We start from the raw sequence: 21,588 nt of genomic DNA, 5'->3' as shown, positions 1-21,588 counted from the left end.
GCAATTGGTGCCTCCTGGGCTTTCCGACATCAAGCATCTGTTTCCCAGGCGTGTAAGGCGGCGACCTGGTCGTCCATTCACACTTTCACAAAATTTTACAAGGTTGATGTGAGCGCATCTTCGGATGCTTGCTTTGGCCGCAAGGTTTTGCAGGTGGCTGTTTAACCACTTGCTTACTGGGCACTTAAACCCCCCTCAGTCCCAGACCAATTTTCAGCTTTCAGCGCTAATGCACTTTGAATGACAATTGCGCGGGCATACAACACTGTACCCAAATGAAATTTTTATCATTTTTTTCCCACAAATAGAGCTTTCTTTTGGTGGTATTTAGTTACAGCTCAGAGTTTTATTTTTTGCTAAACAAACAAAAAATGCAAAAAGAAAAAAAAAAAATCATGTTTAATAGTTTGTTATAAAGTTTTGCAAACAGGTAATTTTTCTCCTTCATTGAAGTGCGCTGATTAGGCGGCACTGATAGGCTGCACTGGTGGGCACTGATGGGCTGCATTGGTGGGCACTGATAGGCTGCATTGGTGGGCACTGATAGGCTGCACTGGTGGGCACTGATAGGCATAGTTAAGGCGGCACTAATAGGCACAGATAAGGCGGCACCGATGGGCACAGATAAGGCGGCACTGATGGGCAAAGATGGGCACAGATGGGTGGCACGGATGGGTGGCACGGATGGGCACTGATAGGTACCACTGATAGATGGGACTGATGGGCACTGATAGGTGGCACTGATAGGTGGCTCTGATAGGTGGCACTGCTGGGCACTGATGGGCGGCACTGCTGGGCACTGGTAGATGACACTGATGGGCACGGATAAGTGGCACTGGGGTGCAGCACCTTTGAGGCAGATTGTGGGCACTGCTGGGTGGCACTGCTGGGTGGCACTGTGGGCACTGCTGGGTGGCACTGTGGGCACTGCTGGGTGGCACTGACGGGGGGCACTTACTTTTTAAACATTTGGCACTGCAGGGGGCAGGTGGGCACTGGCAGGGGGCAGGTGGGCACTAGCAGGGCTGGCCGTGATCAGCTTTTTTTTTTCGCCTCGCGCTGTCAGCGCGAGGAGGAATAATAGCCGATTACCGGCTCCGTTATATCACATGATCAGCTGTCATTGGCTGACAGCTGATCACGTGATAAGGGGTCGGGATCGACCCCTTGCACGGATCGGTGATCAGGCGAGTCTCATGAACTCGCCGATCACAGAGCGCGCCGCGCAGGCCGCTCGTGCACGGGACGACGTCAATAGACGTCGTCCCGGCAAAGGAGATCCGTGCTGTAGCCATCATTTGGCTATAGCGCGGATCTCAAGTGGTTAAGGTTGCAACTCCTCCGTTGAGGAGCTCTGGTTGTTATGGGTGGAGTTTATTTTCTTGCTGTCCCCACCCCTCGTTTTTCTTTGACACTGCTTGGGGACATCCTTAAAGAGGAAGTAAACCCTGATGAGTTTACTTCCTCTTTTTTTCCCTGCAAAGGTAAAGCATAATGGACTACTATGCATCGCATAGTAGCCCATTATGTGTCACTTACCTGACACGGGAGCCAGCAAAGTCGCGCTGTCCCCTGTAGTCCGCCGCATCCATCTTGCTTGTGGCGTCTCGCAGCTCCGCCGCTGTCATTCGGCGAAGCCGCGATGACGTCACTCCCACGCATGCGCACGGGAGTCGACAAATGCGGCAGCTCCATTTTTGGAACTGCCGCGTTCAGTGCGCCTGCGCGCCGCTGTCTACGGCGCATGCGCCGTAGACAGCGGTGCCTGTCTTCAGGCAAATATCTCCTAAACCGTATAGGTTTAGGAGATATTGCTTGGACCTACAGGTAAGCCTTAATCTAGGCTTACCTGTAGGTCAAAGTGGTTTATAAGGGTTTACAACCACTTTAAGGTCAAGATGAAGATGCTGTGTCCGTCAATGAACGAAAGAGAAAATAGGATTTTTATACTCACCGTAAAATCTTTTTCTCTGAAGTCCATTGACGGACACAGCACCCATCCCTCCTATTTATGTTTGTACTGCTGAACGAACTGAGCTGCTGGATGCAGTGTGAGGGGTTATAGCCAGTAAGACCGCAGGGGGCGGTACTGTGCAAGTGTTGCTGTTTTTAATACTTCCTGCCTAGTCCTCTCCTAAAGGGGCGATATAACCCTAAAGTCAAGATGAAGATGCTGTGTCCGTCAATGAACTTCAGAGAAAAGGATTTTATGGTGAGTACAAAAATCCTATTTTTTTGATTGAATAATGATTTGATTTGATATATTTTCTATATTTTTGGAAGCATAAAATGCACTTTTTGGTTAAGTTCTATTGGCAGATAGCATGTCTAATTTTATTTGTTTTCTTTTTTTAATGCACAAAAAAAAAAAAAAAATGTGTAGACTAATACTTGGCTATGTGTTTTACTTCAAATGACAGTTTGGGAGTAGGCCGCTACATTTAAAAAAATACAATGTAAAATTAACAAGGGACACCAACATAAAAACTACGGGATAATGGTGTTGTGGTAACTTGCACCAAAAAAAATAAAAAAAGAAAAAAGAAAAAGCATAATAATATTATTCTTGATATCACTTGAAAATAAAAGCCTTTTAAAATTAATTTTCAATAACTCCATCAGTATCACCAGCAAAGCAGCTTCATTATTATCCCATTAAAGAAGAAAAGAATTGTGCGCTGCATTTGGAGATTTCAGAATTTGCCACGTCACAAATGTTAATTCTGCATTACGAGCGATATTTACAAGACCGACCGCTTCTGGCTCATCCTTGATTCCGAGCATGCGTGTTTATACTTTGGACTTTTGTCCGACGGACTTGTGTACACACGAAAATCCGACAACAGTCATTTGTCCGTGGAAAATTTGAAAACCTGCTGGCCAACATATGTCCGTGAAACTCTTGGAGCCTGCATAGCCAATCCCGTCACCTGTAACGAGCCAATCATCTGTGCAGGGGAATGCCCGCCCCCCATACAAGGATGTGTATATGCATAGCTGCAGTGCCAGGAATGCCTGGGCGGTATGTGATTGGTCCAGTGCAGTGATGGCTTCCTGGTGGGATTGGCCGCATGGGCATGACTAGATCTAGGGAAGCATGCAGAAGATATTGGCAACCAAATCTGACCATACATTATACAAGGATTGTACAATCGCCTTAGGGATCGCCATACACTGTACAATCTGCTTGTAAAATCTCCTTAGGGATCGCCATACACTGTACAATCTGCTTGTAAAATCTCCTTAGGGATCACCATACATTATACAATCTCCAACTGTCCCTGATTTCAAGGGACTGTCCCTGATTTGGGGAAATGTCCCTCTTTCCTCCTCATTTGTCCCTCATTTTCTTCTGATTTATATATTGTATATAAAATGCATTTTTTATCTTTCAAAAAGTGTTTTCCAGTGCTAAACCTTTCATCCAATTTCTAAATCGCTGCATTTGTAAATTCCAAAAGCCAATAGAAAGGAATAGTAGTGGTAAAAAAAAAAAAAGCACATGTGTGACTGTAACCAATCTTGTTTTTTTGTACAATTCTCCTTTAAGGGGGAGTGGTAAGGGGTGTGTCCTATGCCTGCATGCTTTTGTTGATAGGTGTCCCTCATCCCCTTCCCAAAAAGTTGGAAAGTATGCAATCTGATTGTACAATCTCCTTAGGGATTGCCATACATTATACAATCTGATTGTACAATCTCCTTAGGAATCGCCATACATTATACAATCTGATTGTAAAACTCCTTAGGGATCGCCATGATGCAATCTGATTATACAATCTCCTTTGGGATCACCATACATTATACAATCTGATTGCACAATCTCCTTCAGCATCTGCATACATTATACAATCTAACAGCACAATCTCCTTTGGGATCACCATACACTATACAATGCAATTGTACAATCTCAATCTCTTTAGGGATGGCCATACATTATACAATCACCTAGCACCATACTAATGAATTGGTATTAGTAGTAGACTATACAGTACACACACTAGTACACGCCCCCTGCTCAGGTCACATGACACCCCCTGGAGTGAAGTCTATGGTCGGCCAGCCCCGGCTTGTCTGTGGAATCTGCCGCCTCCAATCGGCCGCCAGCACAATCTGCGCAGATTGACAACCGCAAGTCAGGGCTCGGGCAGGCGACGTCATGACGCAGGGGACGTAGTATGGGCAGGAGCTGGCCGTGAAGCCGGAGCGGCCATCTTGGTGCATCAAGGAGAGCTAGAGGAAGACGAGAGACAGGCCGGGCCCCGGGGCCGGAGGAGGAGGAGAGGGCCCTGGATAGCCGAGTACACGGGGGAAACATGTCTGAGACATACGGTGAGAGGAGGGCGGCTGAGGGTGAAAGGAGGACTGGCAGGTTGGGGGATGGTGAGGAGACAGGTGAAGGGACATCAGGGAGGAGGACGGTGGATGGATGGAGGGATTGGAGTGACGAGACATTCCAGTGATAGGGGGCTGTGGGGTGGAGGATGGGATCAGTGACGTCAGTGATGCAGACTGTGTGGGGTGACAGATGATATCAGTGATGGAATTGTGGGGGATGGTAATCTGTGAGGGGTGATAGTTGGTGCTGGAGGGTGATAGGTGGATACGGGTTGACAGTTGATGGTGATGCCTGTAATGGTAGGGTGGCAGTTGACAGGTGGTGTCGGTGATGGAGGGGGGCAGTTGCCAACGGTGATGAAGGGTGGCAGTTGACAGGTGATGGAGAATGACAGATGACGCTGGTGATGGATGGAAGGTGGGTGGCAGTTGACAGGTGACATCGGTGATGGAAGGTGGCAGTTGACGTCGGTGATGGAAGGTGGCAGTTGCCAATGGTGATGGAGGATGGCAGTTGACGGCTGATGGAGAATGACCGATGACGCTGGTAATGGATGGAAGGTGGGTGGCAGTTGACAGATGATGTCGGTGATGGAGGGTGGCAGTTGACAGGTGACGTTGGTGATGGAGGCTGACAGTTGCCAACGGTGATGGAGAATGACAGATGACGCTGGTGATGGATGGAGGGTGACAGTTGCCAACGGTGATGGAGAATGACAGATGACGCTGGTGACGGATGGATGGAAGGTGGGTGGCAGTTGACAGGTGATGTTGGAGATGAAGGGTGGGAGTTGACAGGTGATGGCGGCTGGCAGATGACGCTGGTGAGGGATGGATGGATGGAGGGTGGGTGGCAGTTGACAGGTGTCGTTGTGATGGAGGGTGCACTTTGGTAGGTGACAGTGTATGTGGATTGACAACTGAAGGTGATGGAGGGTGGCAGTTGACATGTAATGTCGGAGATGAAGGGTGACAGTTGATGGCAGGTGACAGATGACGCTGGTGATGGAGGGTGGGAGTTGTCAGGTGTCCTCAGTGGTGGGTAGTGCAGGGTACATGGGGGGGTAGTGTGGAGTCTGTGGGTTTTGCTGGTAGATGTGGTCGGTATGACGTGTTCCGGTGTGGATTATATTATATGTAGATGACATTCTTCCTGGAGTGTCAGAAACAGACTGTGTGGAATCCTCTATTCCTGCACAGTAGCCAAATAAGTCTGTAGGTAGTTGGCAAGTTACTGAGAAATGGAAGATGCATTGTTTCAGGAAGTGATCAGAGACAGCGGGGACAGGGCGTCCCTGAGCAGTGACAGTACAGACGATTGGAGGGGTCACAGAGCAGTGACAGTACAGACTATTGGAGGGGTCACAGAGCAGTGACAGTACAGACGATTGGAGGGGTCACAGAGCAGTGACAGTACAGACTATTGGAGGGGTCACAGAGCAGTGACGGTACAGACGATTGGAGGGGGTCACAGAGCAGTGACGGTACAGACGATTGGAGGGGTCACAGAGCAGTGACGGTACAGACGATTGGAGGGGGTCACAGAGCAGTGACAGTACAGACGATTGGAGGGGTCACAGAGCAGTGACAGTACAGACGATTGGAGGGATCACAGAGCAGTGACAGTACAGACGATTGGAGGGATCACAGAGCAGTGACAGTACAGACGATTGGAGGGGTCACAGAGCAGTGACAGTACAGACGATTGGAGGGGTCACAGAGCAGTGACAGTACAGATGTTCTCTCATTTAATGCCAATCCTTCTGTGCTCCCTTGTCACCCCCCCCCCCCCCCCACACACACACACACACACACACACCACCCTCCTCTATTCTCTATCTCGGTCTTATGTGAGACATTTTCTTGTCACTAATACTTCTCTAATTTTTTATTCTCCTCCATCCAGCATTTGAAAGCCACAATTTTGTTTCCTGTTGATGCAACCTCTGAGCCATGACAGCGGTCTGCATGGACTGCTGGGTGCAGGAGGTTCAGGCATCCACGTGCTTCAGGGGTGACGGCGGCCGGTTTCTTGAAGCCTTGCCCTGAGCCAGTTTTTCTCAAAGAGATATATATATATATATATATATATATATGAGAGATGTTTAGCAAGTCAACTTAGAAGAAAGTCTAAAAGGGAAAACTAATGCAGTCATCACATCTAAAAAAAAATAAAATAGGAAAGCTGCAATGTAACAATTTTATTTTATTTTTTTTCCGCCTTAACGCCTACAATGCAGGCACAGCCCCGCTGTAAGGGAGGTTTGTCAACCTTTCCCGGAGTTGGGCTTTAAAGTGATTATAAGGCCCCTTTAACACAGGCTGTCCAATCAGGGCTGTCTGTCAGTGTTTCAGGCGGACCGGATCGGAGCCTCCACTCACCCCTGTGGAGCAGCGGATGTCAGTGAGGACATATCTGCTGACACCCACCGCTATCCAATCCGATCCTGTCTGCCAAATCCAGACGGATGGCGGTCCTATTTTCCATCTGTCTGGCGGATCGGATGAAAACGGACAGGCGGTCGGTTTTCTTCCGATCTCCCCATAGAGGAGGGCGGGACTCTGTTCGTCACTGTACAGTGAGTGGAGACAGAGCTGTCATCTGCCCCGCGTGAAAGAATCCTAATGTGTTTTTGTTTAATTAAAATAATAAACCTGTTTTACGTTACGGCTCTATACAATGTTTTTTGCACATATACCTGATCCTCCTCTTTATGGGTCCCCCCCTTGCTATGGGGGCACTTGTGGTGTGCGCTCTCTCTCCTGAACCCTGTTCTTTGTGTCCCCTGTGAGCTCTGCTCCCTCATCACTGGCTCTGATTGACAGCAGCGGGAGCCATTGCTGTATCTGAGCCAATGAGGAGGGAGAGAGCCTCGGCTCCAGTGCATATCGCTGGATTGAGATCGGGTAAATATTAGGGGGGGAGGGCTGAATAGAAAAGATTTACCGTACCACATTGTGGGCCAGCTTGGCCCAAACAAACTATATGTGTGGAAAGATGGAGTTCTTTATATTCAGCGTGGCTGTGCATGGCTCCGCCCACAGAGCCGCATATAGAGCTTTCTCTTGATGGTATTTGATCACCTGTGCGGTTTTTATTTTTTGCACTATAAACAAAAATAAGAGCATACATTTTTTTTTTTTTTTTTTTTTTAACTTTTTGTTACACTAAATATTCCCCAAAAACATAAAAAAAACACTCCTTTTTTTTCCCCCTCAGTTTAGGCTGTGTTCTTATTTATACATATCTTATATATACATATTTTGGGTAAAAAAATCGCAATAAGCGCATATTGATTGGTTTGCGCAAAAGTTATAGAGTCTACAAAATAGGGGATAGATTTGTAGCATTTTTATTATTTTATTTATTTATTTTTTATTGGTAATGGCAGCGATCAGCGTTTTTTATCGTGACTGCAGCATTATGATGAACACTTTTGACACCATTTTGGGGCCATTGGCATTCATACAGTGATCAGTGCTATAAAAATGCACTGATTACTGTGTAAATGACACTGGCAGGGAAGGGGTTAAACACTAGAGGGGGGGGGGAATCAAGGGGTTAAGTGTGTCCTAGGGAAGTGTTCTAACTGTGGGGGGGGGGGGGGGGGGATTCAATTTACATGGCGCTTAGAGCAAGCAATATATATGAAGCTCCCTCTGAGTTAGAGAGGCGGGCTAATGATGTCACAATCTCTGCCTCAGCCAATCAGAGGAAGCTTTGTGTTCATTGATGGAATACATTGCTTGCTATGAGGGGCGCTGCAGTAGACTCTTCTGTGTTCCGGTTATGGGACTGGAAGTGTACAGTCACAGCTCTCTGCTCAGAGTGGAGGGGAGAACTGAGTGATCAGCGGTCTTTGATCGCTCAGTTTCTAACTACCGAGCCAGCGGGGGACAGATGCATCAAATCAATGCTGCATGTACCTAGGTTAGTATAAATTTTGTGTTGGCACCCAAACACGCCCAGTGCGTTTTTCAACTATTGTAGTGCGATTTGAAATTGCGGTCAATCTCTGCCCACGATCCCAAATCGCCTGGTGTGAACAGGACCTTATGGAATGTTGGGTGGGAAGAAGATTTGGATAGTGATTGTATATGAGGCTGAAAGGAGAGATCCGAGTCCAGCGAGCTCCCTGGTATGAGGGTGGGGAAGGATACTCGTGTTATTGATCTTCATGAAAAAGTTGGGGGAGGGGCGGAATATGAGCATATTATGATCCCACCAGTGTGCTGGATTGCAGTGTGTTAGAAGAAAATACATCGTGCTGCAACATGCACAACCTACACAGAGCCGTAATCCCGGCAAGATGTTAGAATGTTTTTAGGTGGTCATGCATTTTTCTGTGTTCACGCCTGAGGTTTGAAACCTGACGTATGAATGAGACTTCAGGGCTTTGGCACTCGGTCTTATATAAGGCGTACAGAATAAAATACACCATATTGTCAAAAGTATTGGGACACCTACCTTTACACACATGAACTTTAATGGCGTCTTAGTCCGTAGGGTTCAATATTGAGTCGTCCCACCCTTTGCCGCTATAACAGCTTCAACTCTTCTGGGAATGCTGTCTACAAGGTTTAGGAGTGTGTCTATGGGAATGTTTGACCATTCTTCCAGAAGCGCATTTATGATGCCAGGCACTGATGTTGTATGAGAAGGCTATCAGGTTGAGGTCAGGACTCTGTGCAGGCCAGTCAAGTTCCTCCACCCCAAACTCGCTCATCCATGTCTTTATGGACCTTGCTTTGTGCACTGGTGTCCAGTCATGTTGGAACAGGAAGGGGCCATCCCCAAACTGTTCCTACAAAGTTAGGAGCTTGAAATTGTCTAAAAAATGTCTTGGTATGCCAACACCTTAACCACCCGTTTTACCGTTTAGGCCAGTATGTATTCTGCTACATATTTTTGGTAAAATCCCTATAAGCGTATATTGACTGGTTTGTGCAAAAGTTATAGTGTCTACAACATAGGGGATAGAGTTAGAAACTTTTAATTGTTTTTACTGGTAATGGCAGCTATCTGGGAATTATTATTGATATATATATTTTTTTTTCTGGATTGCAATATTCGCAGTGCACAAATCTGACCCCAAGTGACACTTTGTGGGGACCAGTGACACCAATACAGTGATCAGTGCTAAACAAAGAGCACTGATCAATGTATAAATGTCACTGGCAGGGAAGGGGGTTAACTCGAGGGGGCGATCAAGGGGTTAACTGTTCCCTCAGTGTGTGTTCTAATTGTGTGGGGGATGGGCTCACTGGGACAACACAGAGATCACTGTTTCTGATCAATAGGAACAGCCGATCTCAGTGTTGTGCCCCTTTTAGAACAGGGATCCCCGTTCTGCCTCTCTGTGGAGCAATTGCCGGCGGACATCGAGCCTGCCAGACCTGCGTGTGCGCCCACATTATCTCATGCACAAAAAGACGCACAGGTACGTAGTTTGTACAGCTGGGGCCGCCCTGCCACAGTATATGTGCGGTGGGCAGTCCGGAAGAGTTCCCTTCACTGGAACTAAGGGGCCAAGTCCAACCCCTGAAAAACAAGCCCACACCATAATCACCCCCCCCCCCCCCCCCCCCCAACCAAATGATTTGGACCAGTGCACAAAGCAAGGTCCATAAAGACATGGATGAGCGAGTTTGGGGTGGAAGAACTTGATTGGACTGCACAGGGTCCTGACCTCAACCCGACGGAACACCTTTTGAGATGAATTACAGCGGAGACTTCAAGCCAGGCCTTCTCATCCAACATCAGTGCCTGACCTCACAAATGCGCTTCTGGAAGAATGGTCAAGCATTCCCATAAATACACTCCTAAACCTTGTGGACAGCCTTCCCAGAAGAGTTGAAGCTGTTATAGCTGCAAAGGGTGCCTTTAAAGTTTGTGTTTGTGTGTGTGTGTGTGTATGTATGTGTATATATATGTGTGTGTGTGTGTGTATATATATATATATATATATATATATATATGGGACAATACTAAAAGTACAGGAGGGCCCGGCTCATAGAGCTTACATTCTAAAGGGAGGGGGTGGTGGTACAAAAGGTAATAGATGTGGGGTATAATTTGATGGGGGTGGATTGGGGGACAGTTAGGTGGGTGTGGGATAGGCTTCCCTGAATAAATACGTTTTCAGGGATCGCCTAAATGTGGACAGGTTAGGATCTGATCGGATATACTAGGGCAGGGAGTTCCAGAGGATGGGAGAGGCTTTGGAGAAGTCCTGAAGGCGAGAATGGGAGGAGGTAACAAGGGAGCTAGAGAGCAGGAGGTCCTCAGAGGTGCGGAGGGGACGATTTGGGCAATATCTGCAGATGAGGTTGGTGATGTAGATGGGGGCGGTGTGTGTATGTGTGTGTGTATATGTGTATATATATATTTTTTACACACACACACCCCAATAATTTTAACAATATAGTGTATGCTTCCTGTTGTGGCTTATGTGAGCTGCAGCGTATTTTTAACCCATAGGCCTGATTACAAAAATGCACCGGACGGCTATGCATGAGAAAGCGCCGGCACTCGCATTTGTAACGCACGGGGTGTATTTGTCAACAAATAAAATGTAACCTTTTGAAAAATACATGCATGTAACCCCCAAGTGCCATTGTTTACACCCATATATATAGCTATGCACGGCATTTTTTAAATGAATTTTTTGTAATGCGGGTTTATGGGTAAAAATACAGCGGGGGGAACCACGATGAGTATTTTACTCCATATGGCCAAATATACAGCCCTGAGTCCTCAATGAGAGGTCCAGGAATGGGACCCGCAGGAAACGGGTTGCCCCCAATGTTGGTAATATATAAAGTTTGTGATTTGTTGTTGGCTTACTTTTGATATCTATTACTTCTACAGGATGTGCTCTGAGGCTTGTGGTCTATAGCGGTTCTTTTTAGCTTTGTACGTCTTTTATCACCACAAATGTATTCATAGGCAGGCCGTACATGATTCATTTTCTTTCCTTTAACCAGCGGGTAGAACAAAAGAAAATGAAACCGTTTCCCCAACACACTTCTAGTTGCTACCAGAATGCATTCACCAGCACCCCCGGGCTTTAGCTGGCGGCAGCGATCGAACAATTTTCCATAAAGCTGGTTGTACGGGTTCAACAGGGACCGGCCGAATTGCGATCCATCTATGGACAGGGTCTGGCTGGTTGTACAGAGGTCGATCTCTCGACTAGCTTCTGTACTACTAGCTTCAGTCGCTCTATGGTGTTTCCTTATGTTCTTTATTTTATACATAGTACTTTCTATTTCCTAATAGTGTATTTATTTACTAATCCTTCCAAATGCTTCTTCTTTATTGTTTTAAAATAAAGGTGATACAGAAATGATAAATTATATTTGTACAATGCCCACCCCTCCCCCATTACCTTATTCTATCCAACACTTAGCCCCCCCCCCGGTCACACCAATCGCGACATAGAAATTGCGCTACTTCACTAAAAGTAGCTTGATTTCAAAGTAGTGCTACTTGGAGGACCTGAACTTTCAAAAAGTAGTGCAGGAACTACTCACACAATCTTGACCGATTCCAATGCAGACAATAGGGTGCGACTTGTCCTGCGATTTTTTTTTTTTTTTTTTTTTTTTTTTTTTTTTTTTAATTTTTTTTTTAACTTTTTCCTGCAAACATCATGTTAAACAAATGTCTAATACTAATTAATAAGGATCGTAACCACCAAGACATTAGCAGAGGGCTCACAGAGCTTTGAAAGCCATGCGATCGGCTGTGTTTGATCGCTCGGCTCTCTGTTAGAGGTGCCGGGGTACAGATGTACCAATGCTGTATCCACCTAGGTAAGTATGGATCAAAAAAACTTCTCTTTTAATGGATAAGTCAAGCAAAGCACAGTGATTAATCCACACTGACTCACACAGCAGCTTCTGGGTAGTGTTAAAATGACATGCACCTTCTCCACATTACGCGTTACGCCCACAAGACAAGGCTTCATCAGAGGCTGGAGTATGCAGGCACAATCATGCTCTTTTCACACAGCCTTCAATCTCCTAGCAAACGGTGGCCCACTAGTCTTTGGTGCTCCTAATCTCAGGTGCCAACTAGGTCCTATATAACTCAATGATTCAGCCATCGGCTTGTATCAATGCACAGTATGCACATCTTTTACATGTTGATCTGAAAAACGACCAAAGAGAATTCCCTTGTTGGACTGCCTGTCATTGGTGTGTGTTTTTTTTTGTTTTTTTTTTCAGACTTTCTATTCAAGTTCCTGGTCATTGGCAGTGCAGGAACAGGGAAGTCCTGCCTCCTGCACCAGTTCATTGAGAGCAAATGTAAGTATTCACAATCATTTACTTTGGTCATAGATTTAGTATTGTGTTAAGATTATGCTCTAGTGATGGCAAATGCTGTCATAACCTAATACTGTTTTTTTATCTGAGGATCTACTTTTTTAAATGGCCAAAAATAAATCTGCCTGCTCTGAAACAGTGAGGATTAGGTTGGGTCAATGGGGAAAGCAACATTATGGGATGGCTTAAAAGGATATTAAAGGGACACTAAAGGTGGGAGATGTTACTTGTAGTTCATTCACAGAACTCTGTGATGGAAATGCCATACCTGTGTGGGGTGGAACCCGAACGGCAACGCATTTTTTAAATTGTGACAGTGGGTGCGGGGAGAAGATCCCCATGCTTGCTGCCTTAATGGGGGGTTGGGTCAGGGTGTGGGCAGGTTCTTTTAGTAATGTCATTGAAGTATAGCCCTTTCCTACAGCGTGCCAGCGCCGCACTGTCACCACTGACAGGGCTTCCATCTTCCCCTGGTCTTCCTTCCTGGATCGTGGGCTCCGACTGTATGAGGGTCCTGGGCAGCAAGGACATTACTCCCGTGCATGCGCTAGGGAGCCCTCTGCTGTGGCATGGAGCTCTGAAGGTCCGACACTATTCCTTCAGAGTGCATACCTGTAGCTACAAGTCCAAAAAATTACTTTACTGCCTCTAAAATGATTACCCCCCAGCATGCACTTGCAGTTTACAACTTTTAATGTTGCTGGCGACTGCTCTCTCAGCGCTGCTTCTCTGAACTTCCAATGCTCACAGAAAATAGTTAACTGAGCAATGCAGTCTCCAGCCAGGCAGCTTGCAGAAGGGATGAGCAGGTGAGCACATTGCCATGCTAGGCTATGGGGCTGTGTGTTTCTACTGATGCACAATGTAGAGAAACACAATTCTAGTCCCTGCGTGCAAGTGTGACTCCAAGGGGGAGCTGAGAAAGGAGCCACCCCCTGAAACAGGAAACCTGGGGGCAGGGGTCATGGCACCAGCTTAACTGGAACATAGGCAAGGATTAAAGATAAATAAGGTGCATACTCGGTAAGGGTTTAAATCAGCTGCTGAAGGTGTGTAAAAACTGAGGGTTTGCCATTTTGTTAAAGGGGTTGTAAAGGTTCGTTTTTTATTTTCTAAATAGGTGCCTTTCAGTTAGTGCATTGTTGGTTCACTTCCCTTTTCCTTCGATTTCCCCTCTAAATGGTTTTTTTTTTGTTTGTTTTGTTTTCTTTGTCTGAATTTTTCACTTCCTGTTCCTCCTCCGTAAGCTGTTCTGGCTGACTAAACACTAGGAGTGCACCGAATGGGTTTTTTGGTGCCAATACCGAAAATGAAAAATACACTAGGCCGAAACTGACCGATGCCAAAAATGACTGTTTTAAAAAAAAAAAATTTATACAGGAGATGGTCAGAGACTGGGGACATGGTACAGGAGATGGTCAGAGACTGGGGACGTGGTACAGGAGATCAATGCAGCCTGCCAGTGCCCATCATTTGCAGCCTGCCTGGGCCTCACCAGTGCCCAGCAGCCTACCAGTGCATACCTCCCAACTTGTGAAGTTGAGAATGATGGACATTTAGGGGGGAGATTGACCTGTGGCAAGCGCAGTGCACCGCGGCAAAAAAGGGTGTGATAGCATAGTAAACTGTGTTGTCTGTAAACACAGTTTATTATGCTACAGTTCGGAATGGACAAACTAAGTGATTTGTACAGATAACTTACTCTGTCATTTCTGGCAGGAAAGCCTTCCCTGCTCTCCATCCTGACATATTCCCCACAGCAGCTGTGGGAGATGGGAGGGGGAGAACCTGGCAGAGGTGGGGGGGGGTGGGCAGGAGACAGTACAGGGTGACAGGAGAATGGCAGAGTAAAGGAGAACAGCGGGGGGACCAGGGAAGGGTAGAGTACAGGGGGACCAGGGAAGGGTAGAGTACAGGGGGACCAGGGAAGGGTAGAGTACCGGGGGGGGGGGATTGGAAAAGAGTACGGGGGGACCGAGAACAGTAGGGGGGCAGAGAAGTTGTGCTGGGCAAGATCACAGAAGGGCCAGGAGAGACCTGAGGGGCCCAAGGGCAGCAGAAAAAAGCTGGAGAGGAGGGGTGGCATACAGAGAAACCAATACCCTCCATGTTCTTCCTGGAGCTGCTGAATGCCCACTTTTCCTGCTCACCTTCTTGCAGGAAAAACATGGAAGGCATTGGTTCCTCTGTATGCCGCCCCTCCTCTCAGGCTGGATTGCAATGGTGACCACTGTAGTTATGTCCCTGCAGTGAAGTAAAGAAAAAAAAAAGTTTTGGCAGAATGAAGGAGCAATGAAGAATGAATGGAAAGCTGACAGGATTCTGAGGCTGACAGTTGCAGAGCAGATCATACAGGGGGTTAAGAAGACTGGTATATGAAAAGATTGTGGACCAGGGAATACTGAGGATGAAGTGAGAGCTGGACAAGCAATGAGAGAGAAGAAAAGTGATGGGTGTGAGGAGTTATCGGTGTGTGATTCCGGAAAGATTACCGTACTTCATTTACCTTCTACAAAGCACATTCCGGCCATACAGAGGCACTGGGCAGTGGAACAGGAGAGGATCACGTGGCACGGCACAGGGACAGAAGACAGGAGTAGGGATGGGGTCAGATGTCAGAATCCTCCCACATGCAGGGACTTCTATCACTTGATTGCCACGCACAGTGCTGAGTGATGGGAGGAGGGGAGCAAGCTCCACAGCCAATGCCTCCAATAAATCTGTATACCGGCCGCACTTAACATACTGTACAGGAGAAACTCGGAGCGAGATGTCGGGAGGCGGAGCTGGGAGGCAAAGCTGCTCTGCACAGTTTCTCCCACAAAGCATGGCAGCACTCCAGAATGATACCTCTGTAATGGGCGGCACCAGGGGCGGGGCTCCGCCCCATTTTTGGCACCACTATCGGCAAGAATTTTCTTTCGGCAAATTGCCGAAAAGGCCAATTTCGGCCGATATGTTCCGACGGCCGAAATTTCAGTGCATCCTCACTAAACACCGCTCGGATGATGGTGTGAAGTTTACTGAGGAGAAACGGGAAGTGAGAAATTCAGACAAAGAAAAAAATATTTGGAAAGGAAATTGAAGAAAAAGGTAAGTGAACCAACAATGCACTAGCTTAAAGGAACCTATTTAGAAAATAAAAAAACAAAGCTTTACAACCCCTTTAAAGGGTCCAAAAAAGTATCATTTAGTGCAGCCTTTCTCAACCTTTTCAACACAGAGGAACCCTTGAAATAGTTCTCCGATCTCGGGGAACCCCTGCTAAAAATTAGAGATCTACAACTCGTGATACATTAGTGTGATGTCAGTGGGAAGAATGTTCCTTAAACTTTTGGTCATTGGGAAGAATTACATCCTTACCGATAGCTAAAAAGATCAATGGTGTCAGTGGGAACTCATCTGAGAGGCAGAAATTGCCCAATGCTGTAGGAACCTCTAGCAACCTTTGGAGTATCCCTAGGGTTCCACGGAACCCTGGTTGAGAATCACTGATTTAGTGAATGTTCCTGTGCAGTTAAATAACATTATGTACAGAACACAGCTGCAGCTCATCATGATCAAGGTACAATTCAATTATATAAACATCAGTGTGCTCCAAAAGTCCACTTCTTGTGCTCAAATAACTCTGTAATCCACTTCTCTGATAAGTGAGACAAGACTGGACATGGTGAACCGACCTATTACCCAGGAGGACAGAATTGAGAAGGATCTTAAGATTATAAAAGGTCACATCGGGTTCACCTTGAGAACGGGTTAATCCGCAGCCAGGGAGGCATCCCCTGCACTTCTCAGCACAAGGCAGACTTCAGAGTGGTGGCAAATGGTAAGGATGATCATACACATTCAGCAGGGGTCTCCAAACTGTGGCCCTGCATCCACCTAGGTAAGTATGAATACAAAAAAAAACATACTTCCCTTTTTTTAATGGATAAGTCAAGCAAAGCACAGCGATTAAGCCACACTGATTCACACAGCAGCTTCCGGTTAGTGCAATGACGACATGCACCTTCCTCCACATTACGCGTTACACCCACAAGACAAGGCTTCGTCAGAGGCTGGAGTACGCAGGCACTATCGTGCTCTTTTCACACAGCCATAAAGTGGTTGTAAACCCTTGCAATACACTTTCACCTACAGGTAAGCCTAGATTAAGGCTTACCTGTAGGTGCTGTAAAAATATTTACAATCCCCCGTACAAGGATTCCTTCTGCGCATGCGCCAATGTATTTGGTGCATGCGCACTTTAGAAGGGTTATGGTGTGTCGTTTTCATTAAAGGACATGTTGTTGTGACTGGCGGCTCCCGCTCGCATGGGCAGGAGTGACGTCACGTGACTCGGGCCAGTCACAGAGCCGGAGTCCGCGACCCCAGAAGGAAGATGGACGCTTCCAGCCGGCGAGGAAATCGGGGGTATCACTGGCTCCTGTCAGGTAAGTGACACATAATGGGCTACTATGCGATGCACAGTAGCCCATTATGCTTTGCAGAGAAACAAAGAGGAAGTAAACCCATGAGGGTTTACTTCCTCTTTCAGTCTCCTAACAAAGTATATAAAGTAGTTCAAGCCACCTGCGGAAAAAATTGAAAGTCAGTAGCTACAAAAACTGTAGCTGCTGACTTAAAAAAAAAAAAAAAAAACAGCCACTCACCTGTCCCATGATCCAGGGGTGTGCTCACCCCAGTTGGTCTCACCTACTGTCTTCAGGCCCTGGAGCCAGCATCTTCCCTACGGGCACCCAGCTGTTACCTGTTCCAAGCCCCCCCCCCCTGCTCCTCAAAAGTGACACTTGTGCGCGGGGGGTGGGGGCACTGCTATTACAGGCTACTTAGACACTGATTAGATATAAGTACAGCACCAGTGAAAGAATTGAAGATACACACTGGTATGAAAGTGGTTAATTGGAGATGGTGCACTAGATAGAGCACATTGTTACTTAGAGATCATACACAGAGAGGAAGGGGTTAATATATAATGTATGGGTCACATACAGTGGTAATTGTGCAATTTAAGAGATGTGAAGGTGTCGGCATACAAGTCACTAGAGTGAGCTGCAGCTACTTACCTTCTTGGGACCCCTCCAATGATAAAATCCTTCTTTGTAAAATAAAGGGGTTTCAAAACAGCGCTCCAGATACCACGTCCACCCAACCGCAGTTTTTAAATGTGCATTGGTGGGGGGCAAGTGGGTAAAGAATAACAACCAACGTGTCTTCATTTCTTCCAGTTAAACAAGATTCCAATCATACAATCGGTGTGGAGTTTGGATCCAGGATCGTGAATGTTGGTGGTAAATCGGTGAAACTCCAGATCTGGGATACAGCTGGACAAGAAAGGTTTAGGTAGGATTCGGGTGCCATCTAGGATCTGGTTGTTTCATTTTAGATCATCCTTTGAAAAAAAAACATTGTTGTGTTTTGCTGTGAAGAGCTTTAGGTTCCCCTTTTTATCCCTTTCGCTGCCGGATCCGTATGGATCTGACGGTGTGTGTGGGTAAGTCTGACAAGTCGGCTTCTGGCTGTCAGATGAAAGCAGTTTGGCGCCCCTGGTGGCGCTGGATTTCTTTCATATCCCATCAAAACAGGAACCCCCGCCTTTTTAGACCCTGGATGTCTCCATTTAACCACTTCAGCCTCCGAAGAATTTACCCCCTTCTCGACCAGGCCATTTTTTGCTATACGGCATTGCGTTGCTTTAACTGATATTTGCGCGTTCGTGCGATGTTGCACCCAAACAAAATTGTCCTTTTTTCCCCACAAATAGAGCTTTCTTTTGGTGGTATTTGATTACCTCTGCAGTTTTTATCTTGTGCGCTTTAAACAAAAAAAGATTTATGGCATTTTTAAAAAAAAGTTATATAAATGTGTTTTTTTTTAATTATTATTATTTATTTATTTATTTTTTATCGGGACTGCAGCATTGCGATGGACACATGGAATGCTGACACTTTTTTCAGACCAGTGACATTTTATACAGCGATCAGAGCTAATAATAGCCACTGATTAGTGTATAAATGTCACTGGCAGGGAAAGGGTTAACACTAGGGGGCGATCAAGAGGTTAAATGTGTTCCCTAGATGTGTTCTGAGGGGAATGTGGCTGTCTAGAGGAGAAGTTGTTCCTACTTGGGCTGGATTCTCACCTATGCATTTAGTGCTTTCTGCAGATTTGCACTATAGAACGTGTCCCATAGGAAACCATGTTAAATGGACTGTAGTGCAAATCTGCAAAAAGCACTAAAACTGCATAGGTGTGAATCAAGCCTAAGTCTGTCTCCTCTTCCCTGACAGAACCAGGATTTGTGTGTTTACACACACAGAGCTCGGTTCTTGCTCTGTCACGGGCGATCGCGGGTACCCGGCGGTCATCGCGGGTGCTGGGCACACGTGTTGGCTCCGAGGACACGCTGTGGGTGCTCGCCTGCTACAGCGTCTTAAAGAGCCGATGTACAGCTATGACGGCTCACGCGGGGGAGCAATCCTGCTGCAGTATAACTGCGGCGGCTGGTCGGGAAGGGGTTAAAGAGAACCTGTCACCAAAAAAAAAAAAATCACATGGGGGGGCCTTTTTGATGGGGGGGAAAAAAAAATTCATTATAAAAAAAAAAAAAAAATGTAAGTTACACTCAACCATAAAAAAAAATCCACCCTACTAAAAAAAAATGTGAGCCCCCTCCACTGCCGCATGTACAACGTAAATGCACCCGTCAGGGGCGACTACACTTGAAAAGGTTGATTTGCGATTTTACTATTTATTCTCTAGGGCAGTGCTCATCAACCCTGTCCTCAGGGCCCACTAACAGGCCAGGTCTGTGCTCATCAACCCTGTCCTCAGGGCCCACTAACAGGCCAGGTCTGTGCTCATCAACCCTGTCCTCAGGGCCCACTAACAGGCCAGGTTTTATGTATTACCTTGGGGAGATGCAGACTAGAATACTGCAATCACCGAGCAGCAAATGATGTCACCTGTGATGTATTTCAGTTATCTTGCAAACCTGGCCTGTTAGACCACTGCTTCTAGGGTGTCTGCCTTCAGAAAATATGTTTTTGGGGTATATTCAGTCTTCAGGCCTGAACGTGTGCAAAAAAAACAACACAAAAGGGGTAAGAGAGTGCACAGCAGAGCCAAGGATGGCGCACAGGGACTGCAGATCGGGGGAGATCTGCCTGCTGAGCTCATAGCAATAAAGTCCTGATGGGAGATTAAACTGTGACTTGCTTGAGGGGGGGGGGGGAGGGAAGGGGAATGTTTCATAAACATTAATCATTAATAAATGATGCAAGTTCATAAGATATGCAGTTTATGAGAACATGTGATTTGATCTTTAATTCCTGTCTCCTCTTATCAGATCTGTTACCCGCAGCTACTACAGAGGAGCAGCAGGGGCACTGCTCGTTTATGACATTGCAAGGTGAGCATATGTTTTTATTTTTTTATTTTGTCGTCTCTTAGATTAGGGTTTCTCCGTCAGAAAGGTTCTTTAAACCAGCTTTGTGCACCCAGGAGACGCGGTGTCTCGCCTGCGCCCGTCCTGTGTACAAACATTCTGGTCAGACTTGTTCTTGGGGTTTACTGAGTGCTGTTTGGTATTGGCCCAACAAAGACAATCATTAACTGCTCTGGATACAGTTCTCAATGTCATATGATTGCAGACAAGCTTTGGACACAAACATGTCACATGCTGTTTATGTGAAGTATTGACAACTGTGATCAATCTGAGTCATTCCCTGCTGACACAATAGGGGGAGATTTACTAAAGCTGCTGCATACAGAATCTGGTGCAGCTCTGCATTGTAACCAATTAGCTTGCAGGTTTTATTGCCAAAGCTCAATTGAACAAGCTGAAGTTAGAAGCTAATCGGCTACCATGCACAGCTGCACCAGGTTCTGTGTGCGCCAGTTGTAGTAAATCCCACACAATATATCAGATTTATCTATGTAGGCTGCACTCTTTCACTGTCTCTATTGAGGAGCAGCATAGCCACCCTTGTACAGCGGAATTGTTTAACTGTGGAAAGGGTGGTGTTGGATGAAGTAGTAGATTGTACATAAGCGAGTGACAAATTAAAGTGGTAGAGTATAGACTAAGGTGGATCCCATAGACCAGTGATGTCGAACCTTGGCACCCCAGAGGTTTTGGAACTACATTTCCCATGATGTTCAAGTACACTGCAGAGTGCATGAGCATCATGGGAAATCTAGATCCAAAACATCTGGGGTGCCAAGGTTCCCCATCACTGCTGTAGACTATCACATTTAGAGCACACCTCATCCTGAGATTTTAGAGAAAATGAAAGTAGTAGTGAACTGCACCAAAAGAAAAAATGTGGGTTTAACCTCTTGCCGACTGCGCTATTGCTGAATGACGACTACAGCACAGTCGCACATTTCCTGAAGGGTGTCTATTGACGTCCTCCCAGAACCCTGCCTCCGCACGCATCAGGAGCGCCGTGATCACTTCACTGTGTCCTTCAGACACAGCCGGTCACTGATCAGGGTAAAGGGAAAATCACAGCAGCCTTTATTAGGTGATCAACTGTGTCCAATCACAGTGTAAACAGGATTTCGGCAGTTATCGGCATTCCTCTGCTCACGCTGAAAGCGCATGAGGATAGCTGGTAAGCAGCAGTGAACACAGGAGACGTCTACACTGATAAGCACTGAAAGGCAGCACTGATTATCAGTGCCCTATCAGTGGTTCCCATCAGTGCCACCCATCGGTGCTAATAAGTACAGCCTCAACGACTCACATCGTTAAGGAAGAAAAATTACTTGTTTACAACGTTTTATAACAGAAAACTAAGAAAAAAGTTGTTGTTTTTTTTTTTTAATTTGGGAGTTTTTTGTTTGTTTGTTTAGCAAAAAAAAAAAAAAAAACCCAGCGATGATTGATTAAATATCGCCAAAAGAAAGCTCCATCTG

The 21,588-nt window shown here is 46.2% G+C and overlaps 1 protein-coding gene across 1 annotated transcript in view; it reads left to right on the top strand.

The window, feature by feature from the left end:
- Positions 1 to 4,161: 4,161 nt before the first annotated feature.
- RAB4B (RAB4B, member RAS oncogene family) overlaps positions 4,162 to 21,588 on the top strand; it is a 54,830-nt gene continuing 37,403 nt past the window's right edge. The window contains exons 1-4 of the mRNA XM_077482174.1: positions 4,162 to 4,329; positions 12,568 to 12,648; positions 17,895 to 18,009; positions 20,015 to 20,077. Of these exons, the coding sequence (XP_077338300.1) occupies positions 4,314 to 4,329; positions 12,568 to 12,648; positions 17,895 to 18,009; positions 20,015 to 20,077 (275 nt within the window). The 5' untranslated portion in view covers positions 4,162 to 4,313. The remainder of the gene's footprint in view (positions 4,330 to 12,567; positions 12,649 to 17,894; positions 18,010 to 20,014; positions 20,078 to 21,588) is intronic.

The sequence above is a fragment of the Lithobates pipiens genome, unplaced genomic scaffold (genome assembly GCF_037356315.1).
Source record: "Lithobates pipiens isolate NorthernLeopardFrog02 unplaced genomic scaffold, aLitPip1_a1.2 Scaffold_1, whole genome shotgun sequence".
In the NCBI taxonomy this organism is placed as follows: Eukaryota; Metazoa; Chordata; class Amphibia; order Anura; family Ranidae; genus Lithobates; species Lithobates pipiens.
The sequence above is the reverse complement of the archived record's forward strand: the minus strand, read 5'-3'. Positions and strand labels throughout refer to the sequence as shown.